This window comes from Phalacrocorax aristotelis, chromosome 6 (genome assembly GCF_949628215.1).
Source record: "Phalacrocorax aristotelis chromosome 6, bGulAri2.1, whole genome shotgun sequence".
Taxonomy (NCBI): Eukaryota; Metazoa; Chordata; class Aves; order Suliformes; family Phalacrocoracidae; genus Phalacrocorax; species Phalacrocorax aristotelis.
In genome coordinates this window covers 36,994,004-37,013,936 of record NC_134281.1, presented here as the reverse complement: position 1 = coordinate 37,013,936, position 19,933 = coordinate 36,994,004, and the positions used below count along the sequence as shown (strand labels likewise).

Sequence of the window (19,933 nt, the reverse complement as noted above, 5' to 3'; positions counted from 1 at the left end):
CTAAGAAATGCTGAGGAAGCTATAATCCATTTCTTAAAATATTGCTGATGCAGGTGATATCTTGTAAGCAGAAGTTCATTAAGAGGTAGAATAAAGTGTTTTCAGAAGTGAATAGGAAATAGATGAGTGCAGGACAAATGAGGTGCCAGCTGGTGACTGATGTGCACAACATGCCAGCCACGTCTGTATTTTTAAGCTGCAAAATTCTGATGCCTCGTGGTTTCTCTTCTTTTGCATTGCCTGTCAGTCTCCATTTCTGCTGGTAAGCGGCAGACATAGAGAAGAATAACCAAAAAAAAATGTCTGAGGTGTTCATAAAACAACTTTTACTGACATAAAATTCTCAGTTGCTGAACAGGAGCTTTGCCTGTAGTTAGACCTTTTACATTGTGGAATTCAGTGCAAACATACGCTTTCAACTTGATGTGTCAGCTAATAAAACCTAATTTGCTAATAGCTAAAAACGCATATATAATATAATTTAAGTCGGAGAAGAAAGCATTGGGACAGCCCTGACTCAGGCGGGCTTCATAGAGATTTAATCCATTGTATGTATCAGGAAGTACATTACTATAATACTTTGTAAGTTCTCTTCTCTTTTGCATTTTCATCACATCATCACAAAACTCCCCGGATATTGGTACAACTTTATTAATGGTGGAAAAATTTCATAGCTCACATTCTAGGCACTCACTTCCAGTATCCCAAAACAAGATGATGTCTCTTCTGTTTCTCTGCCTATGAAATTTTCCCTGTTCTTGATGCTAAGCTGTAACTGTATCTCCTTGGTATGAACTGGAAAAAGGCTTTAGTTCCGTTCAAAGGAAAAGAGAGAAACCCCATGTAGGAGGGAAAGGAGAAAGAAGTGTGGGTTTGCATCTTGGATATTTCTCCAGCTTCCATCCAAGCCATTTCATTTATGTTTGCATGATTTTTTTTCTTTTTATTTTTCTTTTTTTTTTCAGTTTTAGATGACATATGTCATTGGACTATTAATTGCCTCATATTAGGATTTATCTGTGTTTTCTGTATTTTTTAGAAGAATCATGTTTGCCACCGCAGCCCATAGAATGTGCTGATGTTCCCAGGCTGGAAAATAAAAACCTGAAGATTGAAAAACAAGGGAAAACAATGTATCTGGCTGGTGCTAGACTTAAGTATGTCTCTCGTTCTGGATACATGTTAGAGGGACCATCGGAGATAACTTGTTCTATGGGAAACTGGACTTCATCTCCTGCATGCTTGGGTAATATCAAAAAATACTTTTTCTGAAGTGCAGTTAGCAATGAAGCTGAGAGAATTTTAAGTGGGAGGTTGATTGGTAAGGGCCAGTAACTCCATTTTGATGTGGAACCTTACCATCCCTCGTGGATGTCATCAGAGCAGTCCTGATTGGATGCAAGGCCAACTTTCTGAATGCAGTGTAGTCTTTAAACTATTCCTTTGTATTCTTGCAGTCTTTGCTCAGTTCATCTCTCTGCCACGGGAGTCCTGGGCACATCCTCATAATCCAAGGATCTGTTTTCTACAGAATCCACTCTAGTGACCAGGAGTTGCTTTGGCCCTGCAGTGATGGAAACATTGTTAAACTTTTCTGGCAGGGTTAGAAACAGGGTCAAAATATTTCAGTGACTGAAGTCCGTGCCTTTTTAGGGGAATGGCTCATTTAATCTTCCGTATGCTACCTTTTCTATAAAATCTACTGTCAGCGGATGACTATGCTGCTGTTAGAAAAAGCTCTCTAAAGCATCTGTTTGGTGGAAACTCATTCTGTGTGTATCACGTTCGTGCAAGCATCAGCTTTCTGTATCTTCTCAGAAATGCCGTGTGGAAGCGTTCCAAAAGTTGCCAATGCTCAGATCGAAGGCAGAAACAAGGAAACGTATGAGCCTGGTGAAACAATTCGCTACCAGTGTGATGCAGGGTTCCTGACTGTTGGGCCCCCTGAAATTATTTGCAGAGAAGGAAACTGGACAGCACCGCCCGTCTGTGAAGGTATAGGTTCTAGTTCAAAGTAGTCTATGATCCTTCTTAGTCTTTCATGTTGTGAACTTCATGTTGGGTTACAGTAATGCCAACTGAGGCATGCAGGTGAGTGAGGCCAATCGAGCCAAGAGGTGACTTGCTTTGAATGGGCTGCTACAACACCTATTTTTCTGGCTCCTGAGAAAGAGCAAGCAGGGAGGATCAGCAAAGAAATCGTTTCCCTAGTGGGCTGAAGCTGGTAGCTGAAACTTAGCTCAGTGCTGAAATCAAGCAGGTGGAGGGTTATGGGGAAATGGACGCCGGCTGCAAATGAGGAGCTAACTGGTAGGGTAGTGTATCTTATTTTCACATCACTAGGAATGTTGGTTTCTGAAAGTTGCCTTCAAATAGTAAAGAAACCATTTCACTCTCCAGCCCTTTGGCACACACTGCTGTACAGCACTAGTCTGCACTTTTGGCCAGTCTCTGCAAATCATTTTCTCTTTTTAGTTACTCTAAGCAAAAATAATAGTGTCTAGTGAAGTGTTGCAGAATAAAGACCATAATGTCTTCCTTTTCTAACTTTAGAAAATGACCTGCATTACACATTTTTGTAAACCATTTTTGCTCATCATGCATAAGGTGTCTGAAATGTAATATTCTGTGTTTTCATATTGCTCTACTACTGTTCTTAAATGCACCTCTCTTTTCAGATGTTAGGTGTGGAGCCGCACCTGAAATTCCCCATGCTTACATTGCAAGCATTGAGCAGGAGAGGTATCTGCCTGGTGCCAGAGTGCAGTATGAATGTGAAAGCAATTTTCAAATGATGGGTGGAAATTATGTCACTTGTAGAAATGGAGAGTGGTCACAAGAACCAACCTGCAGAGGTAGGTCTCTGTGTGCTTCTGTCTTGCCTGCTAGCATAGAGGGGACTGTGTATAAGCGGACATGACATGAAGGAGCCCAGCTGTGGAAATGAAAGGTCCCTCAACTGACCCAGTGATTTGAACTCAATTTTTCCTGGCGTTTCCCATTTCACTGTGTCTTTTTGCAGCTTAGCCAATGTTCTGTCTTGGAATTTCTGTGTTTTTGTTTACCTAAATACTCTAAAGGATTCACCTTTTTTACTTCTGTTTGCTTTGTGTACCTAACTTTGTTCTTGCTATTGCTTCTTTGCACAGCGCTTTAATTTAGGTTGATGCTTCTAGAAATACTGGGGGTATTGTCATTACCAGCAAAAACATCTTGAAGAAGCAGGGCCTAAAACCTGCTGCTCTGTCATTCTCCTGTATGATACTGGTATTTCCCCAGAATCTGCCATTTCAGCGACCTTCAGTAGAAAGATATGTGAGGGCTCCCCTGTTCTGTTCAAACCTGTCAGAGAGTATCTGAATGGAAAAAGCAGTAGGGGAGAGAAACAACTGTTCTCCTCCAGGGCTCCACTCTGACTGCTGCAGATCCCAGCAGAGACTCAGATCTAAACCATGTAAGATCTGCTAGGGCTATGGAAGGGGCAAGAACGTTCCTGTGACAAGGAACTGTCAGGAGCTGTGCTCCCTCCCCTGCCCAAATCCGTGGCTGCAGGGTGAACAAATGCTACTTGGCTTTCACGCACCTCCATAGAGCTGACTCCTCCTCATGACTGCAGGCTGACAAGCTCCTCCAGCACTGCTGGTCCTCCAGAAGTCTGTGGTTCAGCAGAGCACCAGCTTAGCTGCTACCTCTGTGATTTTCAGGAATGCCAGGGCTCCCTGGGGAGGGACGTAGGCATGCAGGAAAGCTAACGTGGCATCTTGTGCCATAAGGTGTAGCTACAGAAATGCTGGTTTTTCTAGAAGGTCTCCTTGGCCCTGCCATCTCCTGAAAGTCCCAGAAAGAGTGTTCTGCTGCTGCTGTCACACCTTACTGCTTTCTCCAAAGTGAACTCTTGGAGCTGTGGCCTACCTGAGGCAGGAAATCTGGACAGAAATTGTAACAAGATTGATTCCTTTGACTGTCAGTTGTGTAGGGGAACACCTCAATGACTGCAAACGTGACCGCAGCAGTGTCTCTTTTCAGATGTGATGTGTGACCCTCCTCCAGAAATTACTGGTGGTAAAGTTCAAGATGTTAAAAAGTCAAGGTATTTGCCTGGGGAGAGTGCTCACTATCGTTGCTGGCAAGGTTTTGAGATGACTGGGTCTTCTACTGTAGAGTGTCAGAATGGGACCTGGACAGAGCTGCCAAAGTGCAAAGGTAATTTCTCTCTCTCTTCATACAGTCACCTGTCACTGAGACTGTCATGAAGCTGACTCAGTGGCATTTACTACTCCAAAATTCGGTCTCATTGCTGTGCACAGACATGACCTATCTGGCACACTCAGGAAAAAGCCATTTCCCATGTATCTATTCAGATGAATTTACCAGCTGAGTGACCCAGCTAGCTTCACTTGAGAGGACCCCATGTGGAAAACCATGATGAGGCCGAGAGCGGTTGCTGGCCAGGTCTAATTTTGAGATGCAATCCGTGGACTTAGAATCTACTTTCTGTGCCTGCCTGATGAGAAGGGAGTGAGAAAATTTGCATTCTGTGTTGGAGAACAGAGCCTACAGATTTTGTGCTAGCTGACATCCAGATACTGCAGATGATGCATTGCTGTAGTGAATGCCATGGAGTCAAATCAACGGTTAAATGAACTGAGAGTAGAATTTGATTTGTGAGCCGATACCTAGATACTGTGTTGGTGCCTCCACCTAGGATTTCATGAGCACACTGAATACTCTTGTTTTCATTAGACATAGAGAAAGTTTCAGCACATGAACCACTGCAGCAGCATTTGATTCAAACACCACCCATCTGAGAGCTGAAAGGGGTGCAGAAAGAGCAGATTAATTCAGGCCAGGCTCCATATTGTGGCTCCTGAACACAACGCCAAGTGCAAAGAGTGTCACTGCTGATACCAAGGGATCTGGGTCTTCTCTGAAGATTTCCCAATGCAAGGTCTGTTGGAAGGCCAGATTTGGCAGCAGTGTGATGCTTGAAGAGGTATAAAGATCCATGAGGCAGCAGTGCTTCAAGACTGGCACGTGCGAACTCCCCAGTGGCCCACAGGGCCCGAGGGCTATCCCATTAGTGACTGCAGTGGTGCAGCTCAGTGATAGTCATCACTGCTTGCAATCAGATCTACTTTTCTCACTGCTCAGGCAGTACAGGGGGGAGGTGGGTGCCAGGCTCTTCAGCACAAAGAGCTGTGCCAAACACTACGCCATTATGCAGAAAGAGAGGAAGTCCATTGTGAGTCCAAGCACTGGAGAAGTGAGAAACTCTTGTTCTTTTCCACCTGCCTGCTCTTTTCTACCTGCAGGTATTTGGTTTTCTCTCTGCTTTCCTCCGGATCTCTCATAGCGCCAATGTACTCTTTGGTAGTATTTGTGGCCAGGCCCCCACTGAACTGAAACTCTCATGTTTCCCTCGACTGGGAATTTTCTTCCAGGGAAAGGTGGGAAATGTGGCCCACCTCCAGTTATTGAAAATGGAGATATTCTTTCCTTCCGCATGCAAGAATATCCACAAGGTGCAACTCTGGAATACAAATGCCCAAGTCTCTATGTTCTGGAAGGATCTCAGTATATCAGCTGTACCGATGGGCGGTGGACAAACCCCCCAGTTTGCCTAGGTAGGTTGAAGCACATGCTACATGGCCAAAGGCTGTATGACTGTTCCTGTTCTCTTTTTTTCAGATCCTGAAGGCATCACACATGTGGCAGCACTTGTGTTGGACCTGTGATGCCAGCAGGGCAGAACAACAACAAACCCTTTTGCCTAGAAGTAGCTTCTTCATTAAGATATCTTAAGTAGACTTCACGTCTTCTGCCTGCTGTCTCTCACCACCACAACAAGTTTGGCAGGAGGGGAATTTGGCTGGACACCATCACTTGCAGAGCTCCCGAGTGCTCTCTACTTGGGGACGCTGCTATGATCAGCAGGCTGTGGGTGGGGAGGATGGGTCTGAGTACATACTGCACTGGGGAAATCTGGGAGTACATCTGTGACTTGGCTATGAGGAAAAGAATTTAGAGAAGTGTTGGGCAGAAGGGAAGTAGGGGTCTCAAAACAAAAATGGGGAAGTTCATTGCTGCCTGCTGACTTCCCCCACGTAAGCTTCAGTATTACCCTGTGTGACTGTCTGAGTGAAAAGCCTTCTCCATAGCTTTGCATGGGGTCTCAGCCATGGTCTTCCTTCCCTTTAGCTTGGATGTGAATGTCTTTCCTGTCACAAGTATCAGAGGGTCAGAGCAAATGGCTGGAAACATTCTGTGCTGAAATGGACTTAGGCTCCAGGGTGTGGGAGGCAGGGGGGTGGGGTGGGGAAATTACCTGTGGTGTGTCTGTAGGACGTGACGACACTCTTCTCTTGCCTTTTTCAAGTGGCCTGTACAGCATCTGAAGAAGACATGGCCAGAAACAATATTGAGCTGAAATGGGTGGAAGGAAGAAAGCTGTATTCCAGATCAGGCGACACTATAGAATTTCGGTGTAAAAGAGGATATTTGGCGGACCCCGCATCTTCGCCCTTCAGAGCACAGTGCGTAGATGGGACGTTAGAATATCCGCGGTGCAAGCCTGGAAGTAAGTCATCTCCACTTTCCTCATGACGCGTTGTTGCAGTTTTAGTGCTGAAGTGGAGGGGAAAGCCTTTAGCTTTCCCGGGGAAGCTCCTGGGGAGGTAGTGGTGGAGTGTCAGGGTGTGGGAACATCCTGTAAGCTGCAGGCAGTGAGGGGCAGTGCCCCCACGAAGCCATTGACTGACATACCTGAGCTGGAAAGAGTGCTGGGGAAAGGGCTCTCAGGATCCCTGCTGGTACTAATAGTTTCACAGCATTGGTTGTCCAGTGTGAGGTCTACAGGCAAGTAACGAAAGTACTTTTTGCAGAGAACTGTACAGTGCGTAAGACGATCATGGACAGGAACTATATTAAACTACGGTCATCAGGATGGTCAGGCACTTCCACCTATCTCACTGGGGATTATATCCACTTTGAATGCAAATGGTGGCGCAGAGCAGTTTCACTCCCTGAAGCGTTTACCCCTAGGTGTGTGGACGGAGTGATTAAGTATCCTGAATGTGAATGTAAGTGCTCAGTGCTGAGAACACAGAGGGCTGTGGGAGGCAGCTTTTCTGAAAGTGCCTGTCCACTGCTCTGCGGAACCACTGTGGTGTGTCAGGCTTGGTCTTCACGCATTTTCCCCTTTTTTCCCGTGATGTTGCAGGAATTTTTGTATAAGTGGACATGACGTGAAGGAGCCCAGCCGTGGAAATGAAAGATCCCTCAACTGACCCAGTGATTTGAACTCAATTTTTCCTGGCGTTTCCCATTTCACTCTGCCTTTTTGCAGCTTAGCCAATGTTCTGTCTTGGAATTTCTGTGTTGGTTTTTGTTTTGTTTTGTTTTATTATTGGGTGATTGTGTTTACATTTTATCCTTTTTTGTAAATGTATTTACATTTTGTAAATGTGTTTACATTTATCCATCTGAATGGTTTTGCTTGCATTTTCATCCATTCTATATTGATCTCACTGTTATTTTTATTAACAATTGTGTCCTGAGATAGGCTTGCTTTGGTGGCATGCTGAGACAAGAATTAAAGCCCACAGGTAATTTGATTATCAGCAAGTAGAGTGTGTTTGGCCTTGTTTGCTCCTAGCTGCTCCTCCGTGTGCTTGCCTGGAAACAACCCTGGGGTCATGGCAGAGGTTAATGTCCTGACCGCCTGATCAGGATGAGCAAGTGAGTGGAGTCTCCTTTAAATGACCCAAGGAAGTCTCTAGCTCACAGACCCAATTCTTATGGGGGTCTTGAGCCTCCCTGGCATTTGCTGGAAGGGCAAGATGTTGGGATACAAGTCACTGGGATTTCTGGATGGAGGTGGGGATGGCTTCTTGGTCCAGGTCCTCGAATGGGTCCTGTCTTATAATTTTCTAGGAGTTTGTGATGGTGTCTAGATGGAGCCTGGACCTTCTTGATTTTTTGTTGCTTAATTTTGGTAGTAGCTGTTGTATGGGAACAGCTAACATGTTTGTATATTATTGATGTCTTGCTGAGTAAGGCGAGTTTGAGGGAATGGTTTTACTGCCTCTTACCTCTTGGTCTTTGTAGATGATATGCAGTTTCTTTTCTTGCTGTTCACTTTTCTAAGATTTTTTTTTTTTGAAAGCCAGTAAGGGCAGCCCAAAAGGCACTGTGTCGCAAGGAGTGATTTTGCATTGGCTTTTGGTGACTTCATTTCAGAGTTTTTTTTCTTTAACCTCATCTAATTCCAGTACAGTAATGAAAATCAACTAAACCGGCATGCTTGTATGTTTGTATGTTTTTAAAGGAGCCTATTTCAATTTCATGTGGAGTATTAATATGGGTTATTTCTCTCTAAGGAAATTATGCAGGAAATACATCTGTTACTTTTGCTGCATGACACAGGAGATTTAGGAGCACCTAAATCTTTGCTTTGGCAGCCCCATAACCAAACAACTTGTCATGGTTTAGCCCCAGCCAGCAACCAAGCACCACGCAGCCGCTCGCTCACTCCCCTCTGGTGGGACAGGGGAGAGAATTGGAAAAGTGAGGAAGCTCCTGGCTTGAGATAAAGACAGTTCAATAGGTAAAGCAAAAGCTGCACGCGCAAGCAAAGCAAAACAAGGAATTCATTCACTACTGCCCATGGGCAGGCAGGCGTTCAGCCATCTCCAGGAAAGCAGGGCTCCATCATACACAACGGTTACTTGGGAAGACAAACGCCATAACTCTGAATGTCCCCCCCTTCCTCCTTCTTCCCCCAGCTTTATATTACCGAGCATGACATCATATGGTATGGAATATCCCATTGGTCAGTTGGGGACAGCTGTCCTGGCTGTGCCCCCTCCCAGCTTCTGGTGCACCCGGCAGAGCATGGGAAGCTGAAAAAGTCCTTGACCAGTGTAAGTGCTACTTAGCAACAACCAAAAGATCTCCACATTATCACCACTGTTTCCAGCACAAATCCAAAACATAGTCCCATACTAGCTACTATGCAGAAAATTAACTCTATCCCAGCTGAAACAAGGACATAACTGGACATACTGAGTTAAGTTGGTGACGAATGCAGCAGCGGCAACGGTAAGTTCTGCGGCTGGGTGCTAGATTGGGGTGGACAAGGCAGTTCCCGGAGCCAGGGAAGCCCGAGGAAGCGCAGAGCGGCCCCGCAGCTCTCCTGAGGGAGGCTGATGCGGCCTGGGCATTGCCATGAGCAACCGCAGGAGATTTAAACAGCCCCTAGGGAGCGCGAGTGACCAGGCGTGGGGTGAACAGGACGGGCAAACAGGGCGTGGTGCATCCGCCAGGGCAAGCAGGGAGGGTGCTGCATCCCGCTTGTAGGCCCACAGCCCGGGAAGCTCTGTAGATCTAGGTCTCTGCCGGGACGGTGAGCACTCGCCGCACAGCTAATACCGGTGTTATCATGCTGAAAACCCCAGAGAGGTCTGACGCATTCACCCAGATGGAGCTGGAGGCTTCAGTACAGATGGTAGGTTGCAACGTGTGCCCCAACCCCTCGCCTGGTGAGAAGGTAAATACCTGCACAAGGTGTGCAGAGGTTGATGATCTGCTGTTCCAGGTGGCTGAGTTGCAGTTAGAAGGCTGAGTAATATTAATATTAATAGAACTGAGGCAGAGATAGATAGGCAGCCCCAGAACCACGCTCCTGTAGCAGACACCACTGAGAAGGAGGAGGCACCTTGGACCCTGGTGACCCACAGAAGCAGGGCTCTGCCTCAGCCCCCACCTCCCAGTATCACCACCAATAACAGATTTGTAGCTTTAGCGACTGCAGACACCCACGAGCAAGGTCCACAAGGTGCAACTGTACCAGCAGCACAGAGTAGATACCACAGAAAGAAGAGACAAGCGCTCGTAGTGGGTGACTCTCTGTTAAAAGGCACTGGGGCACCCATCTGCCGACCTGGCAGGGAATCATGAGAAGTTTGCTGTCTTCCGGGAGCTAAGATCCGAGACATCACTGAGAGGGTGCCACAACTTGTCAAAAGTACTGATTACTATCCTCTGCTACTCTTCCGTGTGGGCACCCATGACGCTGCAAGCCAGAGTCTGGGCAGAACTAAGCAAGACTATAAAGGTCTGGGAAAGCAAGCGAAAATGTCGAAGAAAAATGGGTGACTAGAAATAGGCAAATAATACAAATCAACTCCTGGTTACGTGGCTGGTGCCAACGTGAGGGTTTTGGTTTTTATCACAACGGGACATTCTTCAACAACCATAGGCTGCTAGGACGGGATGGACTCCACCTGTCTGGAAGGGGCAAAGGAATCTTTGGCAGCAGGGTGGCAAACTTGGTGAGGAGGGCTTTAAACTGAGGAACTCAGGGGGAGGGGGACAAATTGGCAATGCTAATGCCACCACAAACAATGGGGGAATAAGACAGGACAATGTGAGCAGTGATAAAGCTGCAGTGGTGGCCTCATGCGATAGGAACCAGCAGACCAACAACCTCAGGGGTCTGCATGGCTGTAGCGGGTCCTCATGCAACCCTCCGGGCAAACCAGCGTGTTCAAGCACCTCTCTGAAATGCCTGTACACAGGCTGGAGAGCTGGGCTGAGGGGAACCTGATGAAATTCAACAAGAGCAAGTGTAAGGTCCTGCACCTGGGGAGGAACAACCCCATGCACCAGTACCGGCTGGGGGCTGACCTGCTGGAAAGCAGCTCTGTTGAGAAGGACCTGGGAGTGCTGGTGGGGAGCAAGGTGACCCTGAGCCAGCAACGTGCCCTCGTGGCCAAGAAGGCCAGCAATATCCTGGGGTGCATTAAAAGGAGTGTGGCCAGCAGGTCGAGGGAGGTAATCCTCCCCCTCTAGTCTGCCCTAGTGAGACCACGTTTGGAGTACTGTGTCCAGTTCTGGGCCCCCAGTTCAAGAAGGATGCAGAACTGCTTGAGCAAGTCCAGCGGAGAGCTGCCAAGATGATCAGGGGACTGGAGCATCTCCCTTATGATGAAAGGCTGAGAGGCTTGGGTTTGTTCAGCCTGGAGAAGAGGAGACTGAGGGGAGATTTCATAAATACTTATAAATATCTATAAATATCTAAAGGGAGGGTGTCAGAACAATGTGTCTAGACTCTTTTCAGTGGTGCCCAACAACAGCACAAGGGGCAATGGGCGTAAGTTGGAACACAGGAAGTTCCACCTCAGTATGAGAAAAGACTTCTTTCCTGTGAGGGTGACAGAGCAGTGGCACAGGCTGCCCAGGGAGGTTGTGGAGTCTCCTTCCCTGGAGACATTCAATACCAGCCTAGGCACGTTCCTGTGCCCCCTGTTCTAGGTGTATGTGCTCAAGCAGGTGGGTTGGATGAGGTCATCTCCAGATGTCCCTTCCAACCCCTACCATTCTGTGATTCTGTGATTCTGTGATATTATCTTCAAATAAGATGTGTGATTTCCTGAGCACAGACAGGTTTTTTGTTGCAGGGACTTAGAGAAGAGGGTGTCCTTCAACTCAAGACCAGACAAATCGATGCAGAAGGTCCTCTAGAATAGTGGGTTCCAAAGTGGGGTGCATGCATCCCAAAATGTTCAGATGATGATCCGTTGGATATTCAGATTTGACAGTGGTGATTTCACTTGGTCTGTATGTCAGAGAGTTTTATTTTTTGCATTCTTTTTAGCAGCCTTCCAAAGGCATCATCTGCCATCTACTGTTGCCGGCAGAGACATCCTCCCCTGGCTATAGCCACAGACCAGAGCTGAAGGTCTGGTGGAAATAAAAGCGCAGAAAATTGTATGCAATGTCAGTAACAGAATGAGAAGAAATCCTGACAATATAGGACATTAGCTAGATTAACCAATATTATGAATATAGTGCTAGCGATAATAAAATGATAAACTGAATACAGTGATCAACTAAATCACCTCTACTGCAAACTCCAAGTAGATAAAGAAAAAATCCACGTTGCATAAAGGTAAAGATTCCTTTTGGCATCTCCTGTACAGTTGCACTGAAGAGACCTTTCTGGCCTTCCTCACACTTTTGAAGTGAGTCTTGCTGTCTTGGTGGGAGAGCAGAGCACTGTCCCACTGCCACCTTACTGCAGCTCCTTTTCATGGTGAGGCATTTCAGGAATCCAGCTCCTACCTTGTTCTTGAAAATACCAGTGACAGCACATCAGAAAATATAATATCCCTGCTAAGTTTTAAAGTTAGAAATACTACATTATAGAAAAAGAAACTTAAGAGTCATCTATGTCACTACCATTTTTTCTTCCCCTGCCTCTAGCTAAATGATACAATGGAATTACTTTCTTTGGTTCTGACCTTAAACTTTCTGGTACATAAAGATGTATTTTTTCTTACCGAGAGAATAGTGTTCAGATGAGCAGTTGCCCTATCACAACTGAATTAAAAGTTCAGCCCTTGACTTAATTCAGTGGCACAGTTCAGTATTTATTTTGTGTGTGCGTGTGTGTGTGTCTGTGTGAGAAATGAATAAGGAAGTCGATACTTTTATATGAAAAGGAGAGTTAAAGAAAATGGTAATTTTATGGCTTTGCTCAGATTACTGAGAAATATCAGTTTCAGGATGCAGGGTTTCAGGAAGAGTTTGATTTCCAAAAGCAATTAATAAGTCCCAGCCCCATCAAGACACCATCACAAACTCCTAAAAACTTTAATGATGGCAGGTCCCAATCCAGGGGATCCTATACTTTTAAATTCCAAACATACCTGAAACACACTGATAAACATGTAATTTACCTGCTCTCATCCTGGATAAGGTAGCTAAGTCAAGGTCATTGCAAAGCAAAGAGCTCCTTGTCAGACAGAGCCTGTCAGCCAGCCAGCAGAAAAACAATCAAGAAAAGATAAAATCCTCCATCAGATGGAAATAGAACACCTAAAAATACAAAAGTCTTTCCTTATTTATCCTGATCATAAGGAAATTACAGCTACTATTTGGGTATAAATTTGAGATGATTTGAGTGATGCTGATTTTCTTGAAAATAGATGTGTTTCCACCGTCTGGGAAATGGGGACTGCCACCTTTTGATAATGCAAATAAATATCACTATCTTCTCCTTGAAAGAATATACACCAGCTTCAACAGTGGAATATGGATATCTATATTTACTTAATAAACTTAATTTCCTTCTATGACAAGGTTACCCACCTAGTTGACCAAGGTAAGCCAGTCCATGTAATCTTTTTGGAGTTCAGTAAAACTTTTGACACTGTCTCTCACAGTATCCTCCTGGACAAAATGTCCAGCATGCAGCTGGATAAACATGTAAAGCAGTGGGTGAGCAATTGGCTGGTGGGTGGGGCTCAAAGAGTTATAGTACATGGGGTTAAACTGGGCTGGCGGCCAGTCATCAGTGGCGCTCTGCAGGGCCACTTAGGGCCAATACTCTTTAATCTCTTCATAAATGACTTGGATGCAGGGCTGGAAGGAATGCTAATTAAATTTGCTAATGACACAAAATTGGGAGGAGCTGTTGACACTGTCAAGGGCAGAGAGGCCCTGCAGAGAGATCTTGAGAAGCCAGAGAGCTGGGCAATCACCAACTGTATGAAGTTTAACATGGGCAAGTGCTGGATTTTGCACCTGGGGCACGGCAAACCTGGATGTACATACAGACTGGGGAATGAGAGGCTGCAGAGCAGCTCTGTGGAGAGGGACCTGGGGGTTCTGGTTGATGACAAGTTGAACATGAGCCAACAGTGTGCCCTGGCAGCCAAGAGGGCCAACCATGTCCTGGGGTGCATCAAGCCCTGCATTGCAGACAGTCGAGGGAGGTGATTGTCCCTCTCTGCCCTGCACTGGTGTGGCCTCACCTCGAGTGCTGTGTGTAGTTTTGGGCATCACAGTATATCAAGGATATGAAGCTACTAGAGAGTGTCCAGAGGAGGGCCAAAAAGTTGGTGGAGGGTTTAGAGGAGAAGTCATATGAGGAGTGGCTAAAGTCACTTGGTTTGTTCAGCCTGGAGAAGAGGAGACTGAGGGGAGACCTCATCACGGTCTACAGCTTCCTCCCAAGAGAAGAAGGAGAGGCAGGCACTGATCTCTGCTCTCTGGCGACCAAAGATAGGACCTGAGGGAATGGCAGGAAGATGTGCCAGGGGAGGTTTATGTTGGATATTAGGATAAGGTTCTTCACCCAGAGGGTGGTGGAGCATGGGAACAGGCTCCCCAGGGAGGCAGTCATAGTGTCAAGCCTAGGAATATTCAAGAAGCACTTGGACAACGCCTTCAAACACATGGTGTAAATTTTGGGGTTGTCCTGTGCAGGGACATGAGTTCAATTCAATGATCCTTATGGGTCCCTTCCAACTGAGGTCATTAAATGATTTGATGAATCAACCTTGGACTTCAGAGGGCCAACTTTGGCCTCTTCAAAGACCTTCTTGGAGTAATCCCATGGGCTAGGGCTCTAGAAGGCAGGGTGAAAGCAAGCGAAAATATTGGTGCCCAAGTTATCTCCTCCTCCATACTACCTGTCGGAGAAAAATGGGCAACTAGAAATAGGCAAATAATACAAATCAACTCCTGGTTACGTGGCTGGTGTCAACGTGAGGGTTTTGGCTTTTATGACAATGGGATGTTCTTCAACAACCATAGGCTGTTAGGAAAGGATGGAAGGGAGGGATGGATCATCTTCCTGAAGATGATCTCCAGAGGTCCCTTCCAACCCCTACCATTCTGTGATTCTCTGATTCCATTATTCTATATATTTCTTCGAAATGAAGGAAATTGCGAGACCTACTTGTTAGGTGGTTGAGGATGTGTATTCTGTAAAATGAGATGCAAACAGAAATACAAACATAATAGAACTAGACACTTATATTTTTAACATCAAGTGCCTTTCTACTGCAGCTCCCAAACCTTAACAAACCACCAAGGGAAAATGTATGTAATTTTTTATGAAAAGCGGCTCTATATCATAATCACTATTTTTACTGAGCAAGCATGCCAAGAGAGAAAGAGCTTTACAAGCTGTTTCTTGCTTCAGAAGACAAATAATAAAGATTTTTAAAAAAATTACTACTGGCAATGAATAAATGTTATTAAATCCATACTGTCTTTTTTAATGAAGCCATTAATACTTCATTCCTTTATTGAAATTCATGCTACCTTCATTTATTAAAAGATATATTCAAAAGTGAGTATATTTTGCCTGTTTTCCTAAGAAGGAATGAATTCTATTATGCACTAAGGTAAAAATATCGAGAGACAGGAATTGTTTGGATTATGATTTGGTAATCTAATTCTTAATTCTATTACCACAGAAGAAGATATTACTTAAATAGCCTTTTTATTTTTTTACCTCTGCTGATTTGACATGCATCCTTACTAGATACAGAGGGAAACAAAGCCAGACATATTTCAAATAATTCAAATGTTTTTGCTTACTGTGGGGCCCAGAGGTGCTTTCCCTATGAGCATTACATCCCCAGCACTGCATCACCAAGGGCAGTGCCACAGCAAATCAGCTGCAGTAGCTGTCAATGAGCGTGACCAAGCATCTGACATCCTTAAGCCTCCCCCCCCCCAGATGTATGCGTAACACTAGACATTCATCATTCAGCAGAGGACAGAATCTTGTTGATGAAAGCTGAAGCAAAGAATACACTGAGTACTTCAGCTTCATGTGTGGCTACTCTCACTGAATCACCTACCCCACTCAGTGACAGGCCACATTTTTGATTTTTGTTTTTTTAGTGCTAGTGTAGTCATAGAATATCTTCTTGCAATCCTTGACGCCCCTTGCAAGCATCACTCTAGATGAGCTTCAGTTTTCCTAACACTATCCATACGTGCCAAAGCAATGCCTTGGACAGCTCAACTTGTAGCCTGTTTTTGCCTCAGTCTCCTGTATATTGATTTCTTTTCTGCTTTGGACATCTACATGAGGTCCCTGATTAGTCAAGCCAGAGTTCTGATAAATGTGTTTCCTCCTCAGCACCACAAAGAATATTCTTGCGTTTGGAAGATTCTGTCTTCCAAGACCTGTAAGCTTTTCTGGACTCTTCTGTGACACTAAAGCAATACCACATACTAGTCCCCTATTAAGGCTAAATCTGCTCTCCTAAGATGCATATGTATGCAGCTATTTGCTTTTCTCCCTCTCCTCTTAATCATTAACTCCATTAGTATGTGGTCACCATACCCAAGGCTGTCAGTGATTACCACAACCCCACACAGCACTTCCTTCTAAGTGAAGAGCAAATGGAGCTGTGCACTGCACATTTTTGCCCATTCGAGGACCTGGACCAAGAAGGAACGTGCCTAGGCTGGTATTGAATGTCTCCAGGGAAGGAGACTCCACAACCTCCCTGGGCAGCCTGTGCCACTGCTCTGTCACCCTCACAGGAAAGAAGTCTTTTCTCATACTGAGGTGGAACTTCCTGTGTTCCAACTTACGCCCATTGCCCCTTGTGCTGTTGTTGGGCACCACTGAAAAGAGTCTAGACACATTGTTCTGACACCCTCCCTTTAGATATTTATAGATATTTATAAGTATTTATGAAATCTCCCCTCAGTCTCCTCTTCTCCAGGCTGAACAAACCCAAGCCTCTCAGCCTTTCATCATAAGGGAGATGCTCCAGTCCCCTGATCATCTTGGCAGCTCTCCGCTGGACTTGCTCAAGCAGTTCTGCATCCTTCTTGAACTGGGGGCCCAGAACTGGACACAGTACTCCAAACGTGGTCTCACTAGGGCAGACTAGAGGGGGAGGATTACCTCCCTCGACCTGCTGGCCACACTCCTTTTAATGCACCCCAGGATATTGCTGGCCTTCTTGGCCACGAGGGCACGTTGCTGGCTCAGGGTCACCTTGCTCCCCACCAGCACTCCCAGGTCCTTCTCAACAGAGCTGCTTTCCAGCAGGTCAGCCCCCAGCCGGTACTGGTGCATGGGGTTGTTCCTCCCCAGGTGCAGGACCTTACACTTGCTCTTGTTGAATTTCATCAGGTTCCCCTCAGCCCAGCTCTCCAGCCTGTGTACAGGCATTTCAGAGAGGTGCTTGAACACGCTGGTTTGCCCGGAGGGTTGCATGAGGACCCGCTACAGCCATGCAGACCCCTGAGGTTGTTGGTCTGCTGGTTCCTATCGCATGAGGCCACCACTGCAGCTTTATCACTGCTCACATTGTCCTGTCTTATTCCCCCATTGTTTGTGGTGGCATTAGCATTGCCAATTTGTCCCCCTCCCCCTGAGTTCCTCAGTTTAAAGCCCTCCTCACCAAGTTTGCCACCCTGCTGCCAAAGATTCCTTTGCCCCTTCCAGACAGGTGGAGTCCATCCCGTCCTAGCAGCCTATGGTTGTTGAAGAATGTCCCGTTGTGATAAAAACCAAAACCCTCACGTTGGCACCAGCCACGTAACCAGGAGTTGATTTGTATTATTTGCCTATTTCTAGTCACCCATTTTTCTTCGACATTTTCGCTTGCTTTCCCAGACCTTTATAGTCTTGCTTAGTTCTGCCCAGACTCTGGCTTGCAGCGTCATGGGTGCCCACACGGAAGAGTAGCAGAGGATAGTAATCAGTACTTTTGACAAGTTGTGGCACCCTCTCAGTGATGTCTCGGATCTTAGCTCCCGGAAGACAGCAAACTTCTCATGATTCCCTGCCAGGTCGGCAGATGGGTGCCCCAGTGCCTTTTAACAGAGAGTCACCCACTACGAGCGCTTGTCTCTTCTTTCTGTGGTATCTACTCTGTGCTGCTGGTACAGTTGCACCTTGTGGACCTTGCTCGTGGGTGTCTGCAGTCGCTAAAGCTACAAATCTGTTATTGGTGGTGATACTGGGAGGTGGGGGCTGAGGCAGAGCCCTGCTTCTGTGGGTCACCAGGGTCCAAGGTGCCTCCTCCTTCTCAGTGGTGTCTGCTACAGGAGCGTGGTTCTGGGGCTGCCTATCTATCTCTGCCTCAGTTCTATTAATATTAATATTACTCAGCCTTCTAACTGCAACTCAGCCACCTGGAACAGCAGATCATCAACCTCTGCACACCTTGTGCAGGTATTTACCTTCTCACCAGGCGAGGGGTTGGGGCACACGTTGCAACCTACCATCTGTACTGAAGCCTCCAGCTCCATCTGGGTGAATGCGTCAGACCTCTCTGGGGTTTTCAGCATGATAACACCGGTATTAGCTGTGCGGCGAGTGCTCACCGTCCCGGCAGAGACCTAGATCTACAGAGCTTCCCGGGCTGTGGGCCTACAAGCGGGATGCAGCACCCTCCCTGCTTGCCCTGGCGGATGCACCACGCCCTGTTTGCCCGTCCTGTTCACCCCACGCCTGGTCACTCGCGCTCCCTAGGGGCTGTTTAAATCTCCTGTGGTTGCTCATGGCAATGCCCAGGCCGCATCAGCCTCCCTCAGGAGAGCTGCGGGGCCGCTCTGCGCTTCCTCGGGCTTCCCTGGCTCCGGGAACTGCCTTGTCCACCCCAATCTAGCACCCAGCCGCAGAACTTACCGTTGCCGCTGCTGCATTCGTCACCAACTTAACTCAGTATGTCCAGTTATGTCCTTGTTTCAGCTGGGATAGAGTTAATTTTCTGCATAGTAGCTAGTATGGGACTATGTTTTGGATTTGTGCTGGAAACAGTGGTGATAATGTGGAGATCTTTTGGTTGTTGCTAAGTAGCGCTTACACTGGTCAAGGACTTTTTCAGCTTCCCGTGCTCTGCCGGGTGCACCAGAAGCTGGGAGGGGGCACAGCCAGGACAGCTGTCCCCAACTGACCAATGGGATATTCCATACCATATGATGTCATGCTCGGTAATATAAAGCTGGGGGAAGAAGGAGGAAGGGGGGGACATTCAGAGTTATGGCGTTTGTCTTCCCAAGTAACCGTTGTGTATGATGGAGCCCTGCTTTCCTGGAGATGGCTGAACGCCTGCCTGCCCATGGGCAGTAGTGAATGAATTCCTTGTTTTGCTTTGCTTGCGCGTGCAGCTTTTGCTTTACCTATTGAACTGTCTTTATCTCAAGCCATGAGCTTCCTCACTTTTCCAATTCTCTCCCCTGTCCCACCAGAGGGGAGTGAGCGAGCGGCTGCGTGGTGCTTGGTTGCTGGCTGGGGCTAAACCATGACAAGTTGTTTGGTTATGGGGCTGCCAAAGCAAAGATTTAGGTGCTCCTAAATCTCCTGTGTCATGCAGCAAAAGTAACAGATGTATTTCCTGCATAATTTCCTTAGAGAGAAATAACCCATATTAATACTCCACATGAAATTGAAATAGGCTCCTTTAAAAACATACAAACATACAAGCATGCCGGTTTAGTTGATTTTCATTACTGTACTGGAATTAGATGAGGTTAAAGAAAAAAAACTCTGAAATGAAGTCACCAAAAGCCAATGCAAAATCACTCCTTGCGACACAGTGCCTTTTGGGCTGCCCTTACTGGCTTTCAAAAAAAAAAAATCTTAGAAAAGTGAACAGCAAGAAAAGAAACTGCATATCATCTACAAAGACCAAGAGGTAAGAGGCAGTAAAACCATTCCCTCAAACTCGCCTTACTCAGCAAGACATCAATAATATACAAACATGTTAGCTGTTCCCATACAACAGCTACTACCAAAATTAAGCAACAAAAAATCAAGAAGGTCCAGGCTCCATCTAGACACCATCACAAACTCCTAGAAAATTATAAGACAGGACCCATTCGAGGACCTGGACCAAGAAGCCATCCCCACCTCCATCCAGAAATCCCAGTGACTTGTATCCCAACATCTTGCCCTTCCAGCAAATGCCAGGGAGGCTCAAGACCCCCATAAGAATTGGGTCTGTGAGCTAGAGACTTCCTTGGGTCATTTAAAGGAGACTCCACTCACTTGCTCATCCTGATCAGGCGGTCAGGACATTAACCTCTGCCATGACCCCAGGGTTGTTTCCAGGCAAGCACACGGAGGAGCAGCTAGGAGCAAACAAGGCCAAACACACTCTAC

At 46.3% G+C, this 19,933-nt stretch overlaps 1 protein-coding gene across 1 annotated transcript in view; it reads left to right on the top strand.

Annotated features, from left to right (window-relative positions):
• Positions 1-7,623, top strand: part of LOC142058390 (coagulation factor XIII B chain-like) — a 34,631-nt gene extending 27,008 nt beyond the window's left edge. The window contains exons 14-21 of the mRNA XM_075095509.1: positions 1,040-1,246; positions 1,819-1,995; positions 2,679-2,855; positions 4,027-4,203; positions 5,442-5,624; positions 6,377-6,577; positions 6,882-7,079; positions 7,220-7,623. Of these exons, the coding sequence (XP_074951610.1) occupies positions 1,040-1,246; positions 1,819-1,995; positions 2,679-2,855; positions 4,027-4,203; positions 5,442-5,624; positions 6,377-6,577; positions 6,882-7,079; positions 7,220-7,221 (1,322 nt within the window). The 3' untranslated portion in view covers positions 7,222-7,623. The remainder of the gene's footprint in view (positions 1-1,039; positions 1,247-1,818; positions 1,996-2,678; positions 2,856-4,026; positions 4,204-5,441; positions 5,625-6,376; positions 6,578-6,881; positions 7,080-7,219) is intronic.
• Positions 7,624-19,933: the final 12,310 nt, after the last annotated feature.